This window comes from Pseudocercospora fijiensis (genome assembly GCF_000340215.1).
Source record: "Pseudocercospora fijiensis CIRAD86 unplaced genomic scaffold MYCFIscaffold_25, whole genome shotgun sequence".
Taxonomy (NCBI): domain Eukaryota; kingdom Fungi; phylum Ascomycota; class Dothideomycetes; order Mycosphaerellales; family Mycosphaerellaceae; genus Pseudocercospora; species Pseudocercospora fijiensis.
In genome coordinates, this window is record NW_006921556.1 from 127,100 (window position 1) to 152,644 (window position 25,545).

The following is a 25,545-nucleotide window of genomic DNA, read 5'->3' on the forward strand; positions in this document are numbered from 1 at the left end:
TTATTAGTTTTGAATATTTAATTCGATTACTAAGTAGTATAAAATAGTAGTGATTTATTTAAGTACGTAGCATATTTTTAATATTCGAATAAAAATACTATAGAATATTCTAGGACGTATTCTACTAGTAAAAATCGGGCTTAGGGCTAGTATAAAAAGTCACTAAATTTAAGTAATTAGTATAGTTCTAGAAGGGTTATTCTACTAGTAAAAATCGGGCTTAGGGCTAGTATAAAAAGTCACTAAATTTAAGTAATTAGTATAGTTCTAGAAGGGTTATAGGTCCTAAACGACGGCTAGAATAGTCTAGTATTTAATAGGGCCTTGCTACGTCGCCGTCGCTATTATTTGTTTTAGGGTTTCTCGGGCTAGGGCTGCTAAGCGTTACACTAGGGTTGCCAAGCGTTACACTAGGGCTGCCAAGCGTTACACTAGGGCTGCTAAGCGTTACACTTGCCTAGAAGTATTTTTAATAAATTAATAAAAATACTAGGGCGGTTTCTACGTATTATACTCGATATAATAGGCCTAGAACTACGACTTAGAAGTAGTATACTAGTAGTAATAGGGGTTATAAGGGTCCTACTACTATATAGGGTAGCTAAGCGTTACACTCGGGCTGCTAAGCGTTACACTTGCCTAGAAGTATTTTTAATAAATTAATAAAAATACTAGGCCGACTTCTACGTATTATACTCGATATATTAGGCCTAGAACTACGACTTAGAAGTATTCTACTAGTAATAATGAGGGTTCTAAGTGTAGGGTCTTATAAAAATTAGGTAGAAATTCAAAGGAATTTTCATTAAATCTCTAAGTAGGTAAATAAATTATATCGAGTACTATAGATTTATTCTAACGGTCTAGCTATCGAATAAGTAGTATAAAATAGTAGTAATCATATTTTTAGTCCCAAGTACTAATAAAAATTAGCTAAAAATTCAAGGCAACTAGAATAAAATATCTAAGTAAGTAAATAAATCGTAGCAAATTTCTACTAACTGTCTACGATATTTTAGCGGCTAAATAGCTAGGGTAGGGTTAGGGTTCGATTTAATTAGGGTAATATAGTATAGTATTAGGGCTATTATACCCTGATCTTTTATAGAAACTTACTCTACTAGTAAAAATCGGGCTTAAGGCTAGTATAAAACGTTACTAAATTTAAGTAATCAGTATAGTTCTAGAAGGGTTATAGGTCCTAAACGACGGCTAGAATAGTCTAGTTCTTAATAGGGCCTCGCTATGTCGTCGTCGCTATTATTTGTTTTCGGGTTTCTCGGACTAGGGCTGCTAAGCGTTACACTTGCCTATAAGTATTTTTAATAAATTAATAAAAATACTAGGACGATTTCTACGTATTATACTCGATATATTAGGCCTAGAACTACGACTTAGAAGTAGTATACTAGTAGTAATAGGGGGTAGGGGGGTCCTACTACTATATAGGGTAGCTAAGCGTTACACTCGGGCTGCTAAGTGTTACACTTGCCTAGAAGTATATTTAATAAATTAATAAAAATACTAGGCCGACTTCTACGTATTATACTCGATATATTAGGCCTAGAACTACGACTTATAAGTAGTATACTAGTCCTAATAAGGGTTATAAGTAACCTACCACTATATAGGGTAGCTAAGCGTTACACTCGGGCTGCTAAGCGTTACACTTGCCTAGAAGTATTTTTAATAAATTAATAAAAATACTAGGACGACTTCTACGTATTATACTCTATATATTAGGCCTAGAACTACGACTTAGAAGTAGTATACTAGTAGTAAAAAGGGTTATAAGGGTCCTACTACTATATAGGGTAGCTAAGCGTTATACTCGGCCTGCTAAGCGGTACACTTGCCTAGAAGTATTTTTAATAAATAAACAAAAATACTAGGACGGCTTCTACGGATTGTACTAGATATATTAGGCCTATAGTTGCAACATACACGTATTATACTAGTAGTAATAAGGGTTATAAGTGTCCTACTACTATATAGGGCTGTAAAGCGTTTCACTTGCCTAGAAGTATTTTTAATAAATTAACAAAAATACTACGACGACTTCTACGTATTATACTCGATATATTAAGCCTAGAACTACGACTTTGAAGTAGTATACTAGTAGTAATAAGGGTTATAAGTATCCGACTACTATATAGGGCTACTAAGCGTTATACTTGCCTAGTAGCTTTTCTAGTAAATAAATAAAAATACTAGGACGACTTCTACGTAAAGGTATAGTTATATAGAAATTCTATAGAATATAGAATAGTCCTTACTCCTAAGACCTAAGTACTATAATCTATACGTAGTAAAGTTAAACATTTTTAACCTTGTTTTGCTAATTGTTAGTATACTAGGAATAGCAAAAAGATCTAGTAGGGGTTATAGTATAGCAATATAGGATAACTAGAATAAACTAGGATACATAGTAAATTATTTATAGATCTTTATCTAGAAAAGTATTCTAGTAGAACTAAGTAATATAAGAGCGGTAGTAGCGTAGCGTTTGCTTAGTATCTATAGGGCTTAGACTTTGCTCGTACTGCTCTAAATACGTACTACTCGCTAGAAACAATATAGTACTAGAAACGGTTTAGTATATCTTTAAGATACTTCGTATTATAAGTATTATTCGTATTAGTTATCTAATGTAGCAACCTAGTAGATTTAGGAAATATCTAGAGTAAGAGTTTATATATTAATAAAAAATAGGGTACTAAATAGCTTAGAGCTATATAATAGAAGATACTACAAGTATAGTAGGATACTAGGGTTGAAACCTAACTTAGATTGTAGTCTAGAAAACTAATCTTTATTTTACTTTTGTTCTGTTTAGATTTATTGCTATATTAATAACAAGGACTAGCTTGTATATAGGAATAAAATTAATCCTAAGCGATAGAAAGTATTATTAAGCGAAAGTATAACTAATATATATTTTCAATACTAGCTTAGATAAAAATAGACTTCCTCGGTAAAATAAGGTATTTATATAGAAATAGGACATTATATACTACGTTTATATCGAGGCTTATATCTTTCTTTTTAATCCTTATTAATCAAAATTAACCTAAAAGGTTTTAAGCTAAAGAAGTATTAGGATATACTCTCGAAGAGAGCCTACTAAGCCTAAGAAAGAATAGATCAAAGAAGATCTTTAGAATAGCTAGCTAAGCTTATCTTTTCAAAGAAAAAGAAACTTACGTTTAGTATATAGACTAAGGTATAGATAGGTTCTATTTCCCCTCTAGTTTTGTTATATAATAGGTATTCGGATGTATTGTTTAGCTTATAGATTATATATCCTTAGGGGTATATATTTCCTTATATTATTGCTACTTAGGTATAAGGGTTTAATTGCTAGGTCTATACTAATTTTAACAAAAAACAAAATATATTTAGTGTAATATTAATATACTATAAAAATTATTAGATAGCCTAAGTAGGGTTTTGTATATAACACTTAGAGTAACTCTTTAGGAAAAGAGGATATATTAAGAAGGCAAATTAGCTTAGAAGTTCCTTAGGGAGGCTATTCTTTGTCTATATTATATATTCTTTAGAAGTAATATAATATATTTAAATAAATAATTACTAGGAGATAACTTCTTAATAGCTAGACTATTATTAGTTTATTTTATATTCTACTAGTAGTATTTTAGATCTATAGAATTTTATTAAATAAGGTATATCTAGAAGATTTCTTAGATATAGATACCGTAAAACTCCCGCTTAATAGCTTGCCTAGTACGTATACTAATTAGATATAAGTTTAGGACTAGTAATTCTCTACTAGCTTTAGTAAGAAAAGCTAGAATGCATTTTATATTTATTACAAAGATATCCTTACCTCTACTAAGGCTTGCTTTAAAGAGATAGGAATATCTACCTTGTAGCTAAATATTAGTATAATTTTCTATAAGAGTCCTTCTTCGGCCTAGTACTAGGGCTAGATAGGCCGTTTACAACTTCTATACTAGCTACGGTATCTATTCCTAGATCCTAGAGCTAAACATTCTGGTGTTACAATGTTCGAGCACATAGCGTAGGCGCGGCCGTGCGTCCTCTAAACACTAAACAGGGACATCAGAATGTTTGTACCAAAACGTTTGCTTTCTATTAGTAGACCTCGCCTACGGCCGCAGAATTCGCCCGTAGCCGTTTCTTCTCGTTGCCCCTAAGAGTCGGTTATATGCCTACGTATTGTTTATATACGACTCCCTTTACGTCGCTCCTACGCAAAGTTTGGACAATCTACCTTCGCGTCCTAAGTCTCGCTAATCTATCCTAGCGTAAATATAGCTACTAGACAATCCATTCTTTTCATTAGCAGCTTGTTACTTTATACTATTACCTTACTGTCATAGTAGATTACTAGCCCCTTTATTGTACACAAGTACAGGTTTCTTCTTCACAAGCACAACGCGCGTCTAATAGAGATGTCTCGACCCGACTTAATCTTATTACCCCCGCGTAGTATAAAGATTTCCTCGCAGTGTGGAAACTAACCGACGAGAACGTAATAGCTCTTAAAGTCCTACGCGGACCTAACGAACCTAGAACTACGAAGGTAGATACACTTAGGCGTATATTCGAACAGATCGGTAATTCTATCGAGAGTAACTCGGTTAGGGCGACTATACTCTAGCGGTACGCTCTATAGCACAAGATCTAGGAGACTAGTGCTGATCCTTCACTCCGTATATCCTAAGCCTTCGTTCGAAGCCTCGACTAGCACGGCCTAATCTATTGCGCCGTCGTCCTCGGAACATCTATAGACGCCTCCCGCCGAGCAAGTAACCGTATTATCGAAGCCGCCTAGGGCGAAGATTAGTTTACTCAAGCCTCGGAGCTTGTCCGGCTTCCGTTTAGCGCTCTACTTTTAGTACCTAAACGCATTCTCGCCGACATTGTAGCTACTACTCGGATTGGACTTAGTCTCGAAGAAGCCTGTCGCTTCTAGATATAAGGCAAACGGAAGAGGCTCGCGGAAGCCTAGAACAGTCGCGTTAATAAGAGGAAGAGCGCTCTTTACGATTTCATTACCGGTAGTGATATTACCGCTGTAAGAGACGCTTACAAACCGAAACCTAGTAAGGAACGTACGATGTAGGCCTACCTACCTAACATTCCTAAAGACTATATCGTTCTCTAAGGCTTTAAGACGGGGCGCAATTTACTAGCGCCGAAAAAACACCTATTACGCGCCTTACGTAAAAAACATCTAAGGAAACCTAGGGTTAAAGCGGGTAGTAATACACTAGTACTAGATTTATAGCTAGAAGACGATAGCGTAGAACCCAATATGCCGGCATTAGACGACGAAGGAGGGAAAGGTACCTAGGACAATCCTCTTAACGTAGACGGAGATACGGCTTCTAATTTTCTTAATATATGCGATAGATTAGAGCTCCGTTTACAATGTCGCCGGCTTAGCCGTAGAGAAGGGATAGAAGCCTACTGTGCCTACTACCGCAAATGGTAGATAGACTTTACCTATGCTTTGCTACCGAATATTAGAGAGCGTCTCGCTGCGTTAGGCCGGCTACCGTATATATAAACTTTAATTACTCCGTTCCTACTACGTACCGTCCCTATACCTAATATATATAAATGCTAACCAGTTTGCTATATAGCGAAAGATCCACCCGTTTTCTAGCTAGCAAAGTAGTCTGTATCTTGTACCTTTTACTTAATCCTACGACCGCCTCGCTTAGAAGCCCGTAACCTATACGTATACAGCTCCCTGCTATCCCGAGGCGGATTGGCTCGTAGCTGCATACTATCTATTCTAACCGCCTGCCCGGATTTCTAACTAGTTTACACCTACGCTATACTAAGTTATGTTCTATACGACCTTCGCCTTATTATCTTCCTATACACTATTCATAGTAGATACGGCCTATATAGAGATGCTATTAAGGTTTGGGTTAGACAATCCGCGCCTTAACTACTTTAGTCTATAAAGGAGGCGATAGATATACGTCCGTTAACGCGCTCTCGCGATTGATATATTATTACGATCGAGATTATTAGGGTTACAAGAACTACTCCTAACACCTAGGGACCTATATGCCGGAAAGACACCGTTTCGAGGATTACTTCTATTATCTTCCTTAATATCGCATTATTAAGTGCGTAACTTGCCGATACGCCGTGCCCCCTTACTATTTTTACGCTTACCTTAGCCGCTAACACCGACACACTATTCCTATTGCTATCCGTCGCCTTCTTATCGAAGAATTCAAGCCGTTCCCCGATGTTGCTATAATACCCGACTAGGTAATTTGGCCCTAGCTAACCGATAATTAAGCCCCGGAGTTCCCGCTCTACTTCGATTGTTTCCGATATACTACCGTCGACGAATAGGGCGAACAATATACGGCTGTCTTTTACTCGCGTGCCTCGATATAAGAGCATTGTAAAACGCGATACAAGTGGACTAATACCTAGACTCGGGGCGGCAGTAGAAAAGCCCGCCTATAAGAGATACCTAATCGCCTATAGGAGAGCAATGTCTACGTATAGCAATTCTTCTACCCTAAAGCTAGGTACGAACCCGGATAGAATCGCCTGTTCTAGGTCTATCGTCGCGCTCGTATAGTGCCTATTCCCTCCTTATCGTATAACGACCAGTTTGCGTCTGCCCTAATTAAAGCCTAGGCCGATATCCGGGAGAAACTAGACGAGGATCGAAATATCGTTTACGATAGCTTAGCCTACGTATCTGCCCTCCCCCCCTAGATTTAGCAACTCTTTATCGACCTTCACGTCGTCTTACTCTATAAAGACGAAATATAGGCCGCTATCCGCCTCCCTAAAGAAGATAATAAGCCCTATACCGTAGAAGTTATCGCTATCGCTCGCCGAGCGTTCTCTTATACGATAAGGTATTATAGCGAAAGTAGCCCCTATTTCAACCTTACTAATTCCCGTAAGCAAGCCCTCGCTAACTTTTATAATATAATATAGAAGTCCGACTATTATAAACATTTTCGCTTTCGGCGCTATAAGACCCGCTCGAGCGAACTTAAATACGCCGACGCTATGCTATACGCGCTAGTATATTTTATTCGTTACATCTCCCCTAAAGTTCTATTTTTCCCTTCTATAATATCGCCTACCGATAAACTTAACGACGACGTCGACGCCGAAGTCGCTAGTTAAGTAAGCGATAAAGTCGACGAAAAAGTCGACTATAGCCTTGCCTAAGTAACGCCGACCGACGAACAGCGCGAACTCTAGAATAAACTTAGCGACCGCATCCGAAGCGGTGTTACCGAGACGGAAGAACTAGAACTGTATCCTCTTATTTCCTAGTTATTACTCTCCCTATTCTAGTACCTAATTAGTAGTCGTCGGTTCTACTCCCCGCTCCTTAGCTACCTCGCCCTTTATATAGTACAACCGTATTTAAGCGTATAGCGGGAGCCGAACGACTTTAATTACTATCTCTCCGCTATTGTTTAGATAGGGCAACTCCTCGTATTTAACTACTCCCGGCGTTATAACTAGGGCTTCGACCGCGACGACGAAGTTTTAGAGGCTATTAAGTATAAGATAGAGTCACTCTTTACGCGAGAGACCGCTATCCGAGAAATTGTCCGCTAGCGTAGTGCCCTCTTCGCTTTTACTAGCAACTATGTGTCGACTAATTAGGCTGTCTAGGCCGCCGACGGTAAATCCGTTTAATTTAGGGACGTCGTACTACGAGTTATAGACCTAACTACCCTACTCGAGCATTGCTATCGATAGGCGTATAAGATCCTACGGCGCGACCTCCTTTTCGGACTCCCGTACAACTCTATCCCCCTTACCGACCTTTATAACCGCCCTAAAGAAACTACCGTCTACTTTAGCTTCCTCTAGGATAAGCGTAATGCTACTATCGTTAACCTAGCTCGGACGTTCGTTATTAACGCTATCGCTAGTAATCCGGCTCTATTGCATTTGTACTTAGAGGCCGGTTTAGATACACTCCGCCTTAGCTCGGTAGTCGGCGCGTATAAGCATTGCGTCTAAGAGTTCCTTTAGCTGCTTAGCGTCCTTATATTTATTAGTAGCGGTTAGCCCGCCTGCGAACCCGAATTCTTCTCGGCGACATAGCGTAATACTTAGTCGGTCCGCTCTATTACTATCCGAGATAGATGCGTTATAATTTACCTAACCTATACTAAGCTCCGCTAGAAGCTAAACAACAAACAAAACGTCCGCTTCCTGTTTAAGCTCGGCCGCCTGCTTATCGATTACCTTATATATATTTAACTATTTCGCGAGCTCTACTAGCATTAATCTAACCCCGGGCAGGTACTTAGTCCTTTCCTCTAGTCTAAGGACAACCTCGTCTAGTCGGATAATACTATAACCCGATACCTTCGTCGATAGACCGTAGCCGCTAGCCTGCCCGCCTTCGGTATTAGCGAGTAGCGTTACTTCTCCGTCGCTATCGTTAAGAAATTCTTTAGCAAGTTCGTAGGCTTCGATTAATCGGACGCGGACGACGAAGACGACGAGGTCGACGATATAGAGGTAGCTATAGCTAGGTAGCGCAACTATAGTCTCTATACCGCTAACATTTTATATACTAACGCTAATCTATTCGCCGCGTCGTCTAACTTATAGGATAGCTTAATCTAAGGCGGGTACCGCGCGTCTCGTGTCTAGTCGAACTTCCTCTAGCTTCCTACCGCTATTACTCGCTACTAGGGGACCTAGCCGTCGCTAGGTAGCTCTATTAGCAACCTCTTAGCACTCGAGAATAGTAGTCTCGCCCCCGTCTTTACCCTCGATAAAGCCCTATAGTACGCGCGCGAAATTATACAAAACCCGCGGCTATAGTAGAAGAGCGAGGGTTAAGCGACCGCTATACGATAGATCCTCTCCCTCGAGGCCCGACTACTCGTCGTCCTTAGTACTAGCGCCGGCAAGAGTCTCCTCTTTATAGTTCCTTACTATATAAAAGGTGCGCGGACTACCGTACTTATCCTTCCTCTAGTTACTCTACGAGTTAATATACTTACCCGACTTAAAGCCGCTAAAGTGTCCTACGTAGTATAGCAACTAGGAATAGAGCGCCCCGCTTCCCTTATCCTAGTTAGCGCTAAGGCCGCCTGCTCTACCTAATTTATTATATATATACGGCGTCTCGGGGTCTAGAACTAGCTCGATCGTATCTTCGTCGACGAGTGCTATTTAACCGTAACCGCGTTACCGTACCGCTCTATCTTTCGCTAATTTAGCTATCTCGGGTCGATTAGTGCCTAGGTCGTCTACCTAACCGCTACTCTACTACTATTAATAGAACCTAAATTCCTATAGCGTAACGTTATCGCCTAGCCTATAATAGTACGGCGGAGTACTAATCGCGCTAATATTGCATATCGTGTTTCCTTATACTAGTAGGCACAGTTACTACTTATAGCCGTGCGACTTATTAGAAAGCAACCTAGGGCGAGTATATTCGTACCCGGCGATCGCGTCCTAGTATTCGTATATAGTCTCGACTACGCCGAGTAGCTAGCGAGGGAAATTGATTGCCCGTACTTCACCGCCGCTAGTAGAACTGCTAGCGAGAAAGAACAGCTACTCGACGCCTAGCTTAATAGCACCGACAATCTATTTCTTATCGCTACTCCTACGCTTAGCGAAGGATTCGACGCACTACGTATCCGGATTATTGTCTACGTCGGCCTCCTACCCTTACTAACATTATTCGTATAATAGTCCGGTCGCGCTAGGCGAGATAGAAAGCTAGTACTATCTTACCTCCTACTACTAACCGAACTAACTATACTAGCAACGGTCGACTAGAGTAAGCTTAGCTTCGATTAATACCCTTACGTAGATAACGTTAGCTATATATAGCAGCGCGAGAGGCAAGCTATATAGTAATATACTCGCGTAGGTAAATGTTTACGTCTAATTATATCTAATTACCTCGATAGTCCCTAATTCCGCTTAACGTGCATATCTAACCTAGACGATAGTAACGAGCTCTGCTAACGATATATATACCGACTAGCACCGCCTCTAACCTAGCCCGAAACGCCGTAGGCTTAGGCGATCCGTCGGTAGACCGCCTATTTCTAGCGTATTTAGTAAAACGAAGCTAGTAGTATAATACAGTTCGACCGCAACCTCGCCGTTATCTAATAACTGTATACTATCTGCCGCTTCGTTAATCCCCGCCTCCCTATATACCGATTCTCTTAATGCCTACGCGCTAACTTCGTAGTTGCGAAGAAGAGGCAAGCGCTCTAGACTAAGCCGATCGAGAGGTACTATACCTACTTCTACTACTATTTCCCTTTCACTATATGCTAGGAATATAGCAAGCAAACACGGAGTTATTAACGGCTAGACGTTATATAGCTAGTCGCTATCGGCGTGTTCTAGTCGCTATAGATAGGTCCTACTTAGATCCGGGATAAATTCTAGTACCAATTTGAAACGCTAGAGGAATACCTCTAGTAGATAACTTAGAGTACTATATAGGATAGAGAAAAGGCTATCTAAGGTGTTCGTCTCTACGCTATCGCTATCGAGCACGTTCTAACTAGGAACGTTAAACTAGATCCGGTACCCGCTAACAACTATATAGAGTAGGAATTCTAGACGCTAACTATTTCGCCGGCTGGAAAAAAAAACAATAATATACCGGTCGTGCTATTTACTTTTCCGTCTAGCGAAATAGTCGGTACGTAGCTATATTATCGCTATATCAACTCGGTAGTTAGGCGGGAGTAATAGTCTCTAATCTACTAACGATATTATTATACTAGTATCCTTGTTGAATTAATAACGCTATAGCGTCGCTACGCTCGCACGCTATAGTATAAGATGTCTACCGACGTTAGAAGTAGAGCATATAACTAAACAGTTATAGCTAGCATTTACCTATATCGCTAGACCGTTTAAGTTAAATACGGATAGAGCGTAGTTAGTCGAGATCTAAAATATAAACTATCTGTAAACCGAACTACTATTACTCGATACATTCTACTCTCTCTATCCTTACCCTAACCGCCTCCTCGTCGCCTTTCGCCTACGTCGTATATTAACCTACCGACGATAATATACTAATAGCATCGTCGCCCTTCGTCGGAGTATTTCCGCCCGTAGACTTGTTATCTCTACTACTATCTCTACGATCTGTTCCTCTAGCACCTCTACACTTAGCTGCTCCTTATTTATTGTTCGCCCGTATACTACCTAGCCGGCCGACAAATCTTCCTCTACGCTCCTCCTCCCGCTTACCCCCTATTTATCGTAGCCTTCGCTTAGTCCGCCTATTCCTCCCCCGTTAACCTCTATTATACCCTTACTTAATCTACCTATTACTCTCTCGTCAACTTCTATTATGCCCTTACCTACTATTATATTACTACCTACCGGTGCACTATCTACCTAATCGCTAGGCCTATTAACCCGCGCCTACGTCGCTAACTTATCTAGTCGCTATTCCCCTATTTCTATCCTATAATAGTATATTTCCTATATAAATGAAAACGCTATATATTCTACGTAATGTAACTATTTCTCCTCCGCCGAGAAGCTCGCCTAGTTATACTATAGAAGTAGTGGCGGTCGCTCGTATAACTATCGTTATATTAATATTCTATCGCAATACTCGGCTATATTACCGGTCGCTAGCGCCGGCTCGGCATAACTCGCTAACATTTGGTAGTCGGCTATCTCGGTAGTCTCACTCGTATCTACGCGACGGCTAGCCGTAGAGAGAAGTTTCGGAATAGCGACGTGCTCGAGTAGTTTAGTAGGCGAAATCGGATAAAGGTAGGATACGGACAACCTCTAGAACCGACGTCCTCTTATATCTTTCCTCGCTATATATATTAGACTACCTACCGCATCGCTACTTTGTCTGTTATTATAGCCGATCCTACCTTACGTCCTACTAGAACCGTACGCAAACTCGATCAAATTTTACCGTACTACTCGTACCTACGCGTCCGCCCCTACTTATCGTATACTATTTCTTTTGTAACATGCTGTTCGCCTACGTACTCTCTCTAGTATACTCGAATAGCGCGGTTATATCGCACCGCATTTCGATCTAGGCGTCGCATTTGAAATCCGCGTATATAAGTTAGGTTTGATTTAATGTCTCCTCGTACGTCGTCGTATATTATCTATCGTAATCTCTTATATTCCCTCTAGCCCTTACTATTACTTAGGGGTCGAGCGCTAATACTATAGCTCTCTCGCCTCGCATTTATACGTACTATCGACGGCAGCTAATAAAGTACTACTTACCTGGGTTATTTCTTACTACCGGTATCTACTTTATACCTATTATCCTAGCGAGTGCGCTAATACCCCGACCGATCGACGTACTAGCTTAGTTTCTATACTATCGCACTAACTATAGGCCTCCTCTAGTAGTTAGGTTAGATCTCGCTAGTAGAGGATATGCTCGGTTAAGTCGGATTATACCCCGTAGAATATAACTTAACGTAGGTGTACTTGCTAGACAATCTACCGGTTTTTCCCTATCTCGCGACACCCGCATTGAAATACTAGAACCTGTCGGTAAAGGAGTCGGCTAGATCGAGTATTATCAGACATAAGCTATTTATAGAGATCTTATACGTTAACCTGCTTATATATATAGCACAGTCGATACTGCGCCGTAGTGCCGCTAAACATCGCTAGCTACGTGTAGGAGGTAAATGCATATAGTTATAGTGCTACCCGAATTTCTATATCTAGCACTTCTATCGCACGAGACTTAGGCGTTATATAACCTAGGGCTAATCTACTAAACGACGATTAGATACGAACCGGTTTGCTAGGCGGCAAACTATATTGTCTATATTACTTTTGCTAGCTAGCAAAATAGTTAGCACTCTCGCATTGTAATTGCGGTTATAGCAGATACGTCTACTAGCTGCAGGTCGTAGTGTAGTAACGCTACTAAGGCTCGAACCCTAATTGCGCTATCTATCCCTAGATACAGCTCGACTATTATACCTCGCCGACTAGCTTTTATCGCATATCGTCTGTTAGGACGTCCGGTATACTATCTATGCCGTTATCGTAGCCTTAGCTATCTTAGTCTAGTATATTCTTACTCACCTAGTAGTCTACTATTATCTAATCCGGCTATTGTCGAGGCAATCCGACATATCCTTACGTTATAATACTAACGGACCCGTATACGGACTTGTTAGGCTATATACTAGTTTATATATAGTTATTATATACGTAATAAAATACTACGATTAACTCGGTTAGTATTCGGTTCTTAAAACTGTTAACTCGTAATGTCGTAGAATAGATAGCGGTTAGTTCGTCTACCTAGGATATACGTCCGAAATTATAGTATATTTTCGAACGACTACAATTCTCGAAAACTAATTTCTCCCCCGATCGATTAGACAACAACGCCCTAATCTAACGACATCTTTTATTATTTATCTACCCGAACATAAACCTACTATAACCGAGACAGTCCGAGCAAATTAGTAACCTTACCGCCGCTAAGATTTACCCTAATCGTTGCTAACCCTCGGGTCTAGCTTACTTACGTATTACGCTCCGTATACTAACGGCGTTTTCTAGGGCAGGTTTTATAGGTCACCTCCTCCTACTACCGTATATTATATAGTAAATCATTGATAGCATAATGCTAACTGTTTTGCCGCCTAGTAAACTGCCGGGCTATTGTCTATTTTCCTAGCCGGTAAAACGGTTAGTACTCTTATATAGTCGCATTTATTATCCTATAGTTTAACGGGTTAGGGAAATACGAGGCGGTCTATATTGCTTAACTACTACAACTACTTAGAGACGGTAGTATATATCCATCGAATGCACTACGTGTGCTATACTTAGTGTAGGCTTATATATGCTCTAGCCTATCGATATATTATAGTTGCCCCGCCTAGAATAGATCTATCGTCTCTAGCATTTCCGAGACACCGCCCCGCGTAGCCTCGAGCTATACGGCTACTCCGATACGCATACTATCTCGTATTCTCTAGCCTTCCTCCTACACTATACTTACTATTCGATTAGCGTTAGATATCCCGTCTAATAACAAAGGTGTATACTCGTCGCGAATGTAGTCGATCAAATCTTTACCCCTAAACTCAAGTTCTAGGACCTCCTTTACCTCCCTTAATGCTTCATCGAGGTTAGCTATACTATATACGTCTAGTAGCTTACGGTATGCCGCCTCTAGAACCGGAATTACCTTGATAGTAAGATCTACTAAATCCTATTATATAGGTAGCCCTACTACTCGGCGTAGTAATCGGATACTATTTACTATTAACAAGTAGTCTAGGTACTATTTCGCCTAGTATAGGATCGCGTCGGGAAAGTACTCCTACTATACGCTCTTAATTAATGTTATCGTCGTCGTATAGAGTATTAATAGCGGATCGTCTAGATACGTATCTAGTAGTATTAACTTTATATACTACGTAGCTAGACAATACCTATTTACGGTCGGGTAGTCTATTCGTATTACCGCTATCGTAACCGCTGTCCTATCGATAATAAAGCCTACTAGACACATACGGTGCCTACTACTGTCCGGTTTTACGAATGTGTTATCTACGATTAACGTCCTATCGCCCTCGGTATATAGCTCTAAAAGCTCGGGATAGGCGACGACTAGGTACTTAAACCTATCCTTCACCGTCTCCGGTTGCATATAAAAGCCCGCGTATCTTAGTATATTTAGTTCTATGCCCGCGGTCGAATAGTCCGGCCGTTTGATTTTCTTTATCTCCGGTAGCTACGAGACATCCTCGATAACCTTATCCGCTTGTTTTTTATTTAACCCCGCGTACCGATATGCTAACCTAGCTACTGCTTTATACACTTCTATCGAACGATCCCGGGTATACATTATTATAAACTGCATCCTAATTCGCTAGTACGCCTCCCGCGTACTATACTACTCTAGGTCTACTCGGTCGCTCTCGCCGTAGTTGTAACGCGTATTAGATTGGTCTATTATCTACTTGCCCGGGATCTATTTGTACCTCCCCTCGGCCCCTATTATCTCTATAATCCCTCGCTATAGATACGTATCTTCTCTATCTCTACCGTCGCCGTACCGGTACGTTATACGAGTTTGTTAACTTAATATATTAATATCGTACTTGCTTTTTATAATGCTAAATCCCCTCCGCTTCGCCTATCTATATATAAACTATTCGGCCGCCTAGAATAACGGGAATTGATGCCCGTAGATCCGATCTAGTAGCCTATACGCCCCTATTAGACGCTCGCATCGCGCCCTAGTATTATCCGTCCTACTATCCTTACCGCGAACTCGTACTAGAGCGCCGGGCAATCTTACAATTATTAGATGTCGCTAGATAGCGGCGCTCCTCTCGCGATATATCTCCCCTAATAACTTCTCTCGCCCTCTTACGCCTCCGCCTAAGCGCTAACGATCCTATTCGCGAACGGCGTATTCGATATCGAGCAGCGTAAAGTAGTCGTCGGTTACACTCTGTAATAGGAACTACGATAGACTTATTGTCGCTTCTAGCGTAACTGCCCGATTGTCGCATATAACTACTATACGGTATAGACGATCTACGCTACCGTATCTAATACTCACTCGGCTAAGGGGAAACTCTATCCCCCCCTATAAACGGAATCGGCCTCGCTATTAAACTTAAAGACTAGTTATATCCCCTTTCCCTTCTATAGCGCGTAACTTATACCGTATCTATATATCTATGCTACTATCCGCCCTAATAGATATATCCTTACCTAAACTACCTATTATAGGAGATTACTATATCCTATACGTATATCTATCTCGCGCGTATAATACTCGGTCGAAGACTCGACCCTCTCTCCTACCTTTATCCTATCTCGCCCGTTTCTACGTAGTATATCTCCTATAGCTTATCGCATACATTAACTAATAATACGGCCGGTGCTATTGCGTACTATTGCGCCGACCGCCCTATACCTACTAACGCGCCCTACAATCTCGTAATTAATAATGCTAACTATTATTCTATCTAGTAAAACGGCTAGCATTGCTTTAGGCACCCGCTACCGCGCCTACGTAGCTCGATATCGCCTTTACGTCTACCCTTTACTTAGGCTAAGTTTGACCGTATATTAGCGTATTTCGGCGGACTTCACTTTACGGTATTAACTAAGGCGGCGAACGAAGCGTAGTCCCGACCTTACTATACAAATTGGCTACGTCGCCTAAGAGGACTCTTTTATGCGCATATTAGCAGAGTAAACCGCTAGTCTACCGGTCTTGCCCCGAGCGCTATTAACGTACTAATATAGGTCTCTTCTCGGCCGCTAACTCTCTCTACTTTACAATCCACTTCTACTACTAGCGACCTATACTCGTCTATCTATTCCTCCGGCCGGCAAACTAGTCTGCAGCCCTATACGTACATTCTGCGCTACTGTACTGCACTACGCTACGACTACCTACTAAGCTCCCTACTACGTCCGATTATCGCTATAGTAGACTATACTAACAGTACCGCCGTCGCGCCCTTCGAGGCCGAACTCCGTCGTCTCTATATTAACAAAAACCGCTAGCTGTTTTTCTACGCCTACTTAATTAATAAAGAGATCGAACACTACCGCGGTCGAATGTTAAGCTTCTCTTAGCTCGACCTCGACGGCTATTCCGAAAAGCTCCGCTAACTCCGACTACGTAAGCTCGCGATCTTCCTAGTTAGCATCGGCTATACTAGATTTTAAAGGGACTACACTCGGTACATTTAGAGACATTAGCCTCGTATACTAGCGATAGAGCCGTAGAAGTTAAGGTCGGAATCGTCTCTATATAGCTCCGCTACGATGATTAGTATTTATTTAGTTACTCCGTATAGAACTAGGCGTAGGGAAGCCTACGTACGCCCCTAGGTTACCTATTATACTATACTCTCGACGGCGGATTAATACGGACGTACGTAGTATTATAGACTATGCCGTAGCTTATACTACTACAGTTCTATACTATCTAGCTCTCTATTGCTCTTATCCTTATATAATGATTTAATTTATATGTCTACTATCTTATCCTTTCCTATACTATATATACCGACATCTCCCGCAATCGTCGACTATTTTACCGGCTAGTAAAGTCTATCGTCCCTATAGCCGCTATAGTTGCCTTATATCCTATCTAGCTATACGTATCTACTATTGCCTCCGCCGGTAGAACGGTCGACTATGCCTTAGGTATCTATTAGCTCGGTACGCTAGTCGTTACCCTACTTTATACCCTTTACTTAAATTGAGTTTAATACTATACTAGCGTGTTTCGGTAGACTTTACCTCTCGGCCTCGACTAAAGCGGCGAACGAAGCGCAATCCCGACCTCGCTATATAAATTCGCTACGTCGCTTAGGACGACCTTTTCGTACGCGCCTTAGTAAAGTAAACCGCTAGTCTACCGGTCTTAGCCCGAGCGCCTATATCGCGCTAATTTATATCTCCTTCTACTCCTCGACTTCTCTTCTATCTTACTGCCTACTTCTACTACCGCCTACTCTACTCGCCTAGCAACTTTTCCGCCCGGTAAATTAGTCTATAGTTATACTACTACTGCATCCGTATATATACTATAAACTATATACGTCGTCGCCTCCGATTACTACTATAGTAAAGGTCGCCGACGATAATACTATAGATAGTACGCTAGGCCGATCCCGCGTAGATTAATAAGCCGTAGCTATCTTCTATAATCGCTACTACGAACACTTTAATATTGTACGTAATTACTTTATCGACCTAGTCTAATTCGCATCCTAGGCGAGCGCTCGCCCCTATTATACCGCTATACGCCGTAAGCTCGTTAGGACCGTATATAATATAACCCGTAGCATTCATTTCTTATCCCGCCTCTACGTACGTCCTCCCTTCGATAGTGCCCTACTATAAGTTAGCTACGCTATAGACTACTTTACCGGCCGGCAAACGGTTAGCGACATCTATTGCCTTTACTAGCTAGCAAAGCGGTCTGCAGTCGACGAAACTATGCACTACCCGACTAACTAGCGTATAGTACTCGATTATTAGCGAATACGTAGGACTCTATCTAGCGGTACCCTAAAGTTACTATATCTATTCCTATACTAGAGCATCGCGTCTACTAGCTTATATAACTAGTCGCCCCGTCCTATCGGTTTACGGCAGTCTTGTCGCTTATCTATATACATATTATCCTATAGTCTTCTAAAGTTAGGTTTACCGTCGACGTAGACCTATTCGCCTACGACGCGCTCTGTCTACTACTAGGTATGTATCGGATCCCGTACGTTACCCTAGACTATATATCTATATATTAGAGCACCGTCGCCTATAGATCCTTCGAAGACGATCCGGACGTAAAGGCGATTATCTGTTACTCTTATAGCCGCGCTCGCCTAGCTATATTTTACGTTGCTACTATAACCGATATCTCCGCTATCGCCTAGAAACGCTTATAGAACTAGCCGTCGGCGCCTAGGACTTAGCGTCTAGTATACTATCTATATCGCATCGATCCCGCCTACTATTATCTCGAGCTAGACTTGCCCTACCTACTCTCTACTCGTCTATCTACGGCTCTTATACTAGAGCGTATCTTTAGTAACGACGAGATTAAGCGTATTCGCGGTCGTACCTTCAAACCGCAATCTACCGAGATACAGTCTATCTAGGCCTAAATAAAGCACTAATTAACATCCTAGAGGGCTCTACTCGCGCGTCCCGGGCTTTAATATAGTCTCCGCGAGATCGACGTACGAGTTCCTTATCGGCGTACCTCTATTCCTCTCGGTAGACAGACGATGCGCTTAGATATTATTAGTCCTATAGTATATTATGTCGTATATTACGCGAATGACTACATTTAACTACACTGTCTACGAATTCTTACGTGCCCTATTCCCTACCTTCGTTCGACTAACCCGCCTTAATGCTCGTCTTACGCTACGTAATACGCTAGCCTACGGCACTTAGCTACCGATAGTGTTGCCTACCGGGAAATTATCGCGTCCTCGTAACGCCTCGCCCTCTATTGCCCGCTATTTTTTACTAATACTAACCGCAATCCCGTATAGCAAAATAGACGCGCCTGTATTCTATATCTATTAGCCTAGTATACCTTACACTACTTTACTTTACCTTACCTCCTGCCCTACTTGTATTAAGTTTAATCGTATACTACCCCGTTTTCGGTAGACTTTACTTCTCGGCCTTAACTAAGGCGGCGAACGAAACACAATCCCGGCCTGTCTATACAAATTAGCTGCGTCGCTCGGGATAACTCTTTTACGTAGCCTTTAGTTAGGTCGACCGCGTTACTATTTAACGCGTGCGCGCCTACGGCCCGTACGTTAGTCCGAGCGCCTACGCGCTACCTATTTATGTTTCTCTTCCTCCGTATCTTCCCTACTTTTCTATCTACTACTACTACTACTACTTTAACTACTACTACTACTACTTCTACCGTCCGTCGTTATTTTCTAGCTAGCAAAGCAGTCTACAATCGAATTAGTACTACCTAGGCGACACCTAAGGACGTTTCTAAGTTAAATATAGCGGACGACCCCGAAGTGCTAGCTCTAGGCCCTCTACGTCTGTCTAGGCGTCTACCCTCTCCGGTTATTAGTCCTCTTATACCTAGCGACGTATATAAATTCGCGCGCGACGAAAAGGCCTTTCTTAGCGAGGCTAAGTCGACCCGAGTAGATAATACTTATAACTACTAGCGAACTATACGCGTAATAGACGACCTAACGAATGTCCTTTATAAGTAGTATAAGACGCACGACGTATATAAGATTGACGATTAGGATCCGGTACTATAGCGAGCCTTCCTACGAGATATTAGTAACGGTATCGATATAACTTTTTCGACTTCGGATACTATTAATCCCGCTAATATAAAATATCTCCCGAGTGAGCGTAAGAGTACTATCTAGGCTAATACTAACTAGCTATAGCTTGCGCCCTAGCCCGATGCCCCGTTCCCTATTACCGACGCCTAGCGTATATTATACGCTAGCATACTCGATACCCTATAGCACTATCGCTCTAGGTATACGGCTACGCCTCTATTATTTAACGAAGCCTATACGGCAATAAACATCGACGTTACCGCACTCCTAGACGGCGAGATCGATAAAGTTAGTAAATACCTATACCGTATTACGTTTCGCGGACTCCGTCTTACGATATAGCAACTATAGGCTATTATATAGATCGTCGAAATGTAGAAATTACCTATATAGGGCGCTATTCTCGCCGACGATGCCGGTACTAGTAAGACTATCTCTATCCTCTACGCCGCCGTAGCTTAGTCCGAGTACATCGAAGAATAGCGTATCGTATATCAAAGTAAGAAATGTTAATCCTAACGTATAGATTATTTTGCCGGCCGGCAAATATACGTCTAGATATCTATTTGCCGGCCGGCAAAACGGTCTATATATATACTTATCTCCTACTAACTATCGTCGTAGCTGTACTCGACTACGCCTATATAGAGCGAGGTATCGTACTAGACTCTATCTTCGGCTATTGCGTCCCGTTCTATAATATACCGACTATTCCCGACGACGACCCGCGCGACCTACTTATAATAGTAGTCGACACTTTCCTCGACTAGCGATTCGGCGTTAGTAGCCGCTAGACGCTCTAGTGTAGAACACTCGATTGCCTAGAGTGCGAAGCCGACGGTGTTTGCCTAGGCCCTCTTAAAGAGGATATTAACGCGTAGAAGTCGACTGTCGCCGAATTGCGTACCGAGCTAGATAAGACTTATACGACGCCTTACCGCTACGCTCCTATCTACTAAATCGGGACTGCCGCGACGATTAACACCTAGCGCGATGCCTATAACCGGTACTTTAGTCCTAATCCTAACTATACTCGCTATATCTACGTCGCTGCTCTCGTCGCGCTTAACGGCGAGTCTCGCTATCCCGTCTATATTATCCGGCGTTACCTAAATATACCCGACGGCCTAGGACTTGTCGAATATATCGCATCCCTTTCGGACCGCGATCTACAGACTACTCGTACGCTTATTATCTCTACTCGCGAGGCCTTTATTTAGGAGACACTTATACCCGGCCCGGCGTACCGCAAGCGATATAACCGCCTAGCTTAGTTTTAGGATCGGCTGCGGCTATGTTAGTAGAAGGACGAATTGTAACTACGGAATCTCGAGGTAGTCGATTATCGAATAGAGCGTAGAGACCGTACTAATAACACTATTAGAGAACTCTAGATTGCCCGCAATACTTAATTGTACGATAAGTATCGATCCGATAATACGTTTCGTCTCGCTAACTTACGCGCCGCGTGTCCGTCTATCGTTATATATAACGAGGCATACTACTTCCGGGCGCAGTTCTTACTCTAAACGGACGCTATATAGAATCTCTTTAATAACGCGTATACGGTAGCCGTATTTACTATAGCGACTCTATTAGCTACCGATCTTAACGACTTCGCTATACTTACTCGGTTTCTATTCCGTCGTATCCTTAAACTATAGGACGCCCGAGATCGGACCGACCTTATCTTTAGATTTTCGGACGTTACCGATGCCGTTATATACTATAGCCGTTTCTAACGCGACTACGGCCTCCGATAGAGCGCTATTCCCGAAGACCTGCGAATCTATCGTATAGCTCTACTATCTCGCCGCGTCTATACTAGCGCTATATACTTTCGCGATATCGTCCTCTAAATACTTAACCCTAAAGCCCTACGTAGGCCCCTCGACGACGATAACTAGATATATCTAACGACATTCGCCTTTAGCCTCTACGTCCTCCGACGCTCTAAGGGAAACTAACTTAAGATCCGCGACTATACTATAACCTTAGGGGACGACATTCCTCTATAGTAAGTCGTTAACGTTAAGGTGCAATATACTCCTATTTCCTAAGTAGAATACCGCGCCGCTTACTATCGCTTCGCTAAGCGTATCGATAAGCTAGACCGCGGTATTAAGCGCCCCTCTACTACGCTAACTTACGAGGCACTATTTCGCTAGCTTAGTCTCCGTACCGCCTATCCTCTCCTCGCCGCTATCGCCGACCGAAGGCTAACCTCCTCTACGCTAACTCTTTAATCCCTATAAGTCTATTACGCTGTAGACTATTTTGCCGGCTAGCGAAAACTAGTAGACGTATACGACTATTTCGCTAGCCGGTAAAGTAGTCTATAGTCTAACCGTCCGCCGCTACTTTCTCGCTAATATAACTCTAGCGCCTTATATTAGATAACAACCTAGGACTTCTTCTAGTTCTATATAAAGGGCTCTACGCCCCTTCCCGCCCTAAGCCGTCGCGTAGATCGACTCGTCTATCTAGTCCGCCTATCTCCGAAGTACCTAGCGATACTATAGCTCGTCTACGTATATATTATCTAGCTTTCGTCTAAGTTAGTGTTCTAGGTCGAAGAGCTACTTAATTACTAACTCCTCGACCTCGTATTAGAGTTATATTAGATCCGACACTCTACTATCTATACCGGTATAACGTACGCTAAGCGCGCTACCGCCGAGGATGCCTTTAATAATAATCCCCGAACCTAGGCTATTATCCTATCCTCGCGTACTAATACGGAGTCTATTAATCTGTATTACGGTATATACGTATAGTATATCGTAGATGTCGTCGACTTTAGTAAGAAGAACTCGATCGTTAATCGTTATACTCGCGTAGGATAGACTTACGCCGTTATAGTATTCGAATTAAGCCTCGTCGACACTATCGACTCGCGCTACTAGTAGACCTTCTATCTCGACATTTAGGAGCGGCTTACTATAGTAGTCTTACCGCCCGACCGGCTTATAGATAAAGAGATCTACTATATCTAGTTAGACGAGATCGTACGAGCCCGTAGTGCTACCGGTGCGCCCCCTATAACCCGATTCCGTAAACACGCTAATACTAATATTAGATAGCGTATAGCCGACGCCTATATACGCAAGTCCTACGGCATTCGCTACTAGATGTTAGATGCTACGTAGGGCTGTATCTCCGACCTAACCTATAAGAATCTCGTCCCGGTCGAAGCTATCTTTCGCCTATTACTCGGCGGTACGATAGCGGGAGAAGTCGCTACTATCGTCGACCGCTAGTAGCCCGCGCTAGATAACTTCTTTTAGGCCGATAAGCGTAACCTAGACCGTACGGGAGGATGCGACTACGAGCATCTTAAGTACGCTACGGCGTAATATCTATACTACGACGACGTTACTAAGGATATCCGTCCGATTCGACTTATATAGTACCTTTACTATTTCGCTATCGAGGCCCTCGCTATAGGTCAATACGACTCTACTATTATTCCTAATTAGTATAGTAAGTCGCACTATACGTTGTTATCTATTTCGCCGTCTAGTATAGTAGTTATTACCTCCGTTACCGGTCGAATTACTAATACCCTTTATAGTATATCTTAAGTACGTTTAGCGGCGTACTCCTAACTGCGACGCCGATTTTGCCCGGGCCGTGCAAAACATCGGCTACTACGCTCCTACTCTCGCGCCCCTCGTCCGAAGATTTCGGAGTTTTACCGGTCCCTTCGATAATTATAATAATAATAGTAACTATAGAGTTACTACTCCCTCCCTTAGAACGCCGTCTAACTACGAACCTAACCGTATAGGTATATAGCTATACTTACTAGGCAGTTAGGCCGGCTCTCCTATTCGCCCTAACTTTAGCGACTCCGTCGGAGATGCTAGCGCTATAGACGAGCTAACCCTACGCGCTCGTTACTCAACTAAGCGATCTCTTACTCTACTAGTCGCTCCGTATCCTCGCCTAGCCGACGATATATTAGCTTATGCTAAGCGCGTTAAGCTAGCGGCCGGCGCCTCGTCTATAGTGCTAGTCGAGAGTAGCGACGCCGAGGATGCTAAGTAAGGCGTAGGTGCACTCGTACGGGCCCTATATATAGAGAGTAGATAGTAATATAGATCTCCTCGAGTAGGCCTCTACGGGACGACTAGTAAGCACGCGTATCCTAGGCGTTAGGTCCTATAGGTTACCGACTAGGCGCGCGTATAGATAGTCTAGTCTATATACTAAATTCTACTAGTAAAAATCGGGCTTAGGGCTAGTATAAAAAGTGACTAAATTTAAGTAATTAGTATAGTTCTAGAAGGGTTATAGGTCCTAAACGACGGCTAGAATAGTCTAGTATTTAATAGGGCCTCGCTACGTCGCCGTCGCTATTATTTGTTTTAGGCTTTCTCGGGCTAGGGCTGCCAAGCGTTACACTAGGGTTGCCAAGCGTTACACTAGGGCTGCCAAGCGTTACACTAGGGCTGCCAAGCGTTACACTTGCCTAGAAGTATTTTTAATAAATTAATAAAAATACTAGGGCGGTTTCTACGTATTATACTCGATATAATAGGCCTAGAACTACGACTTAGAAGTAGTATACTAGTAGTAATAGGGGTTAGGGGGGTCCTACTACTATATAGGGTAGCCAAGCGTTACACTAGGGCTGCCAAGCGTTACACTTGCCTAGAAGTATTTTTAATAAATTAATAAAAATACTAGGACGGTTTCTACGTATTATACTCGATATATTAGGCCTAGAACTACGACTTAGAAGTATTATACTAGTAATAATAAGGGTTAAAAGTATAGGGTCCTATAAAAGGTAGGTAGAAATTCAAAGGAATTTAAATCAAATCTCTAAGTAAGTAAATAAATTATATTAAATAGTATCGAACGTTCTAGCTATTAAATAAGTAGTATAGAATAGTTGTACTAATATTTTTAGTCCCAAGTACTAATGAAAATTAGCTAAGAATTCAAGGGAACTAGAATAAAATATCTAAGTAAGTAAATTAATCGTAGTAAATTTCTACTAACCATCTACGATATTTTAACGGCTAAATAGCTAGTATAGGGTTAGGGTTCGATTTAATTAGGGTAATATAGTATAGTATTAGGGCTATTCTACTAGTAAAAATCGGGCTTAGGGCTAGTATAAAAAGTGACTAAATTTAAGTAATTAGTATAGTTCTAGAAGGGTTATAGGTCCTAAACGACGGCTAGAATAGTCTAGTATTTAATAGGGCCTCGCTACGTCGCCGTCGCTATTATTTGTTTTAGGCTTTCTCGGGCTAGGGCTGCTAAGCGTTACACTAGGGTTGCCAAGCGTTACACTAGGGCTGCCAAGCGTTACACTAGGGCTGCTAAGCGTTACACTTGCCTAGAAGTATTTTTAATAAATTAATAAAAATACTAGGGCGGTTTCTACGTATTATACTCGATATAATAGGCCTAGAACTACGACTTAGAAGTAGTATACTAGTAGTAATAGGGGTTATAAGGGTCCTACTACTATATAGGGTAGCTAAGCGTTACACTCGGGCTGCTAAGCGTTACACTTGCCTAGAAGTATTTTTAATAAATTAATAAAAATACTAGGACGACTTCTACGTATTATACTCGATATATTAGGCCTAGAACTACGACTTAGAAGTATTCTACTAGTAATAATGAGGGTTCTAAGTGTAGGGTCTTATAAAAATTAGGTGAAATCAAAGGA

The 25,545-nt window shown here is 41.8% G+C and overlaps 1 protein-coding gene across 1 annotated transcript; it reads right to left on the reverse strand.

Moving 5' to 3' along the window:
* Window positions 1-313: 313 nt before the first annotated feature.
* Window positions 314-25,203, reverse strand: MYCFIDRAFT_47457 (uncharacterized protein; the record flags this gene model as incomplete). The annotated part of the gene is made up of 3 exons (XM_007934494.1): window positions 314-457; window positions 24,259-24,327; window positions 25,081-25,203. Coding segments are annotated over 3 exons (336 nt in total), but the record flags the coding sequence as incomplete, so codon positions are not given.
* Between the last annotated feature and the right edge of the window lie 342 nt (window positions 25,204-25,545).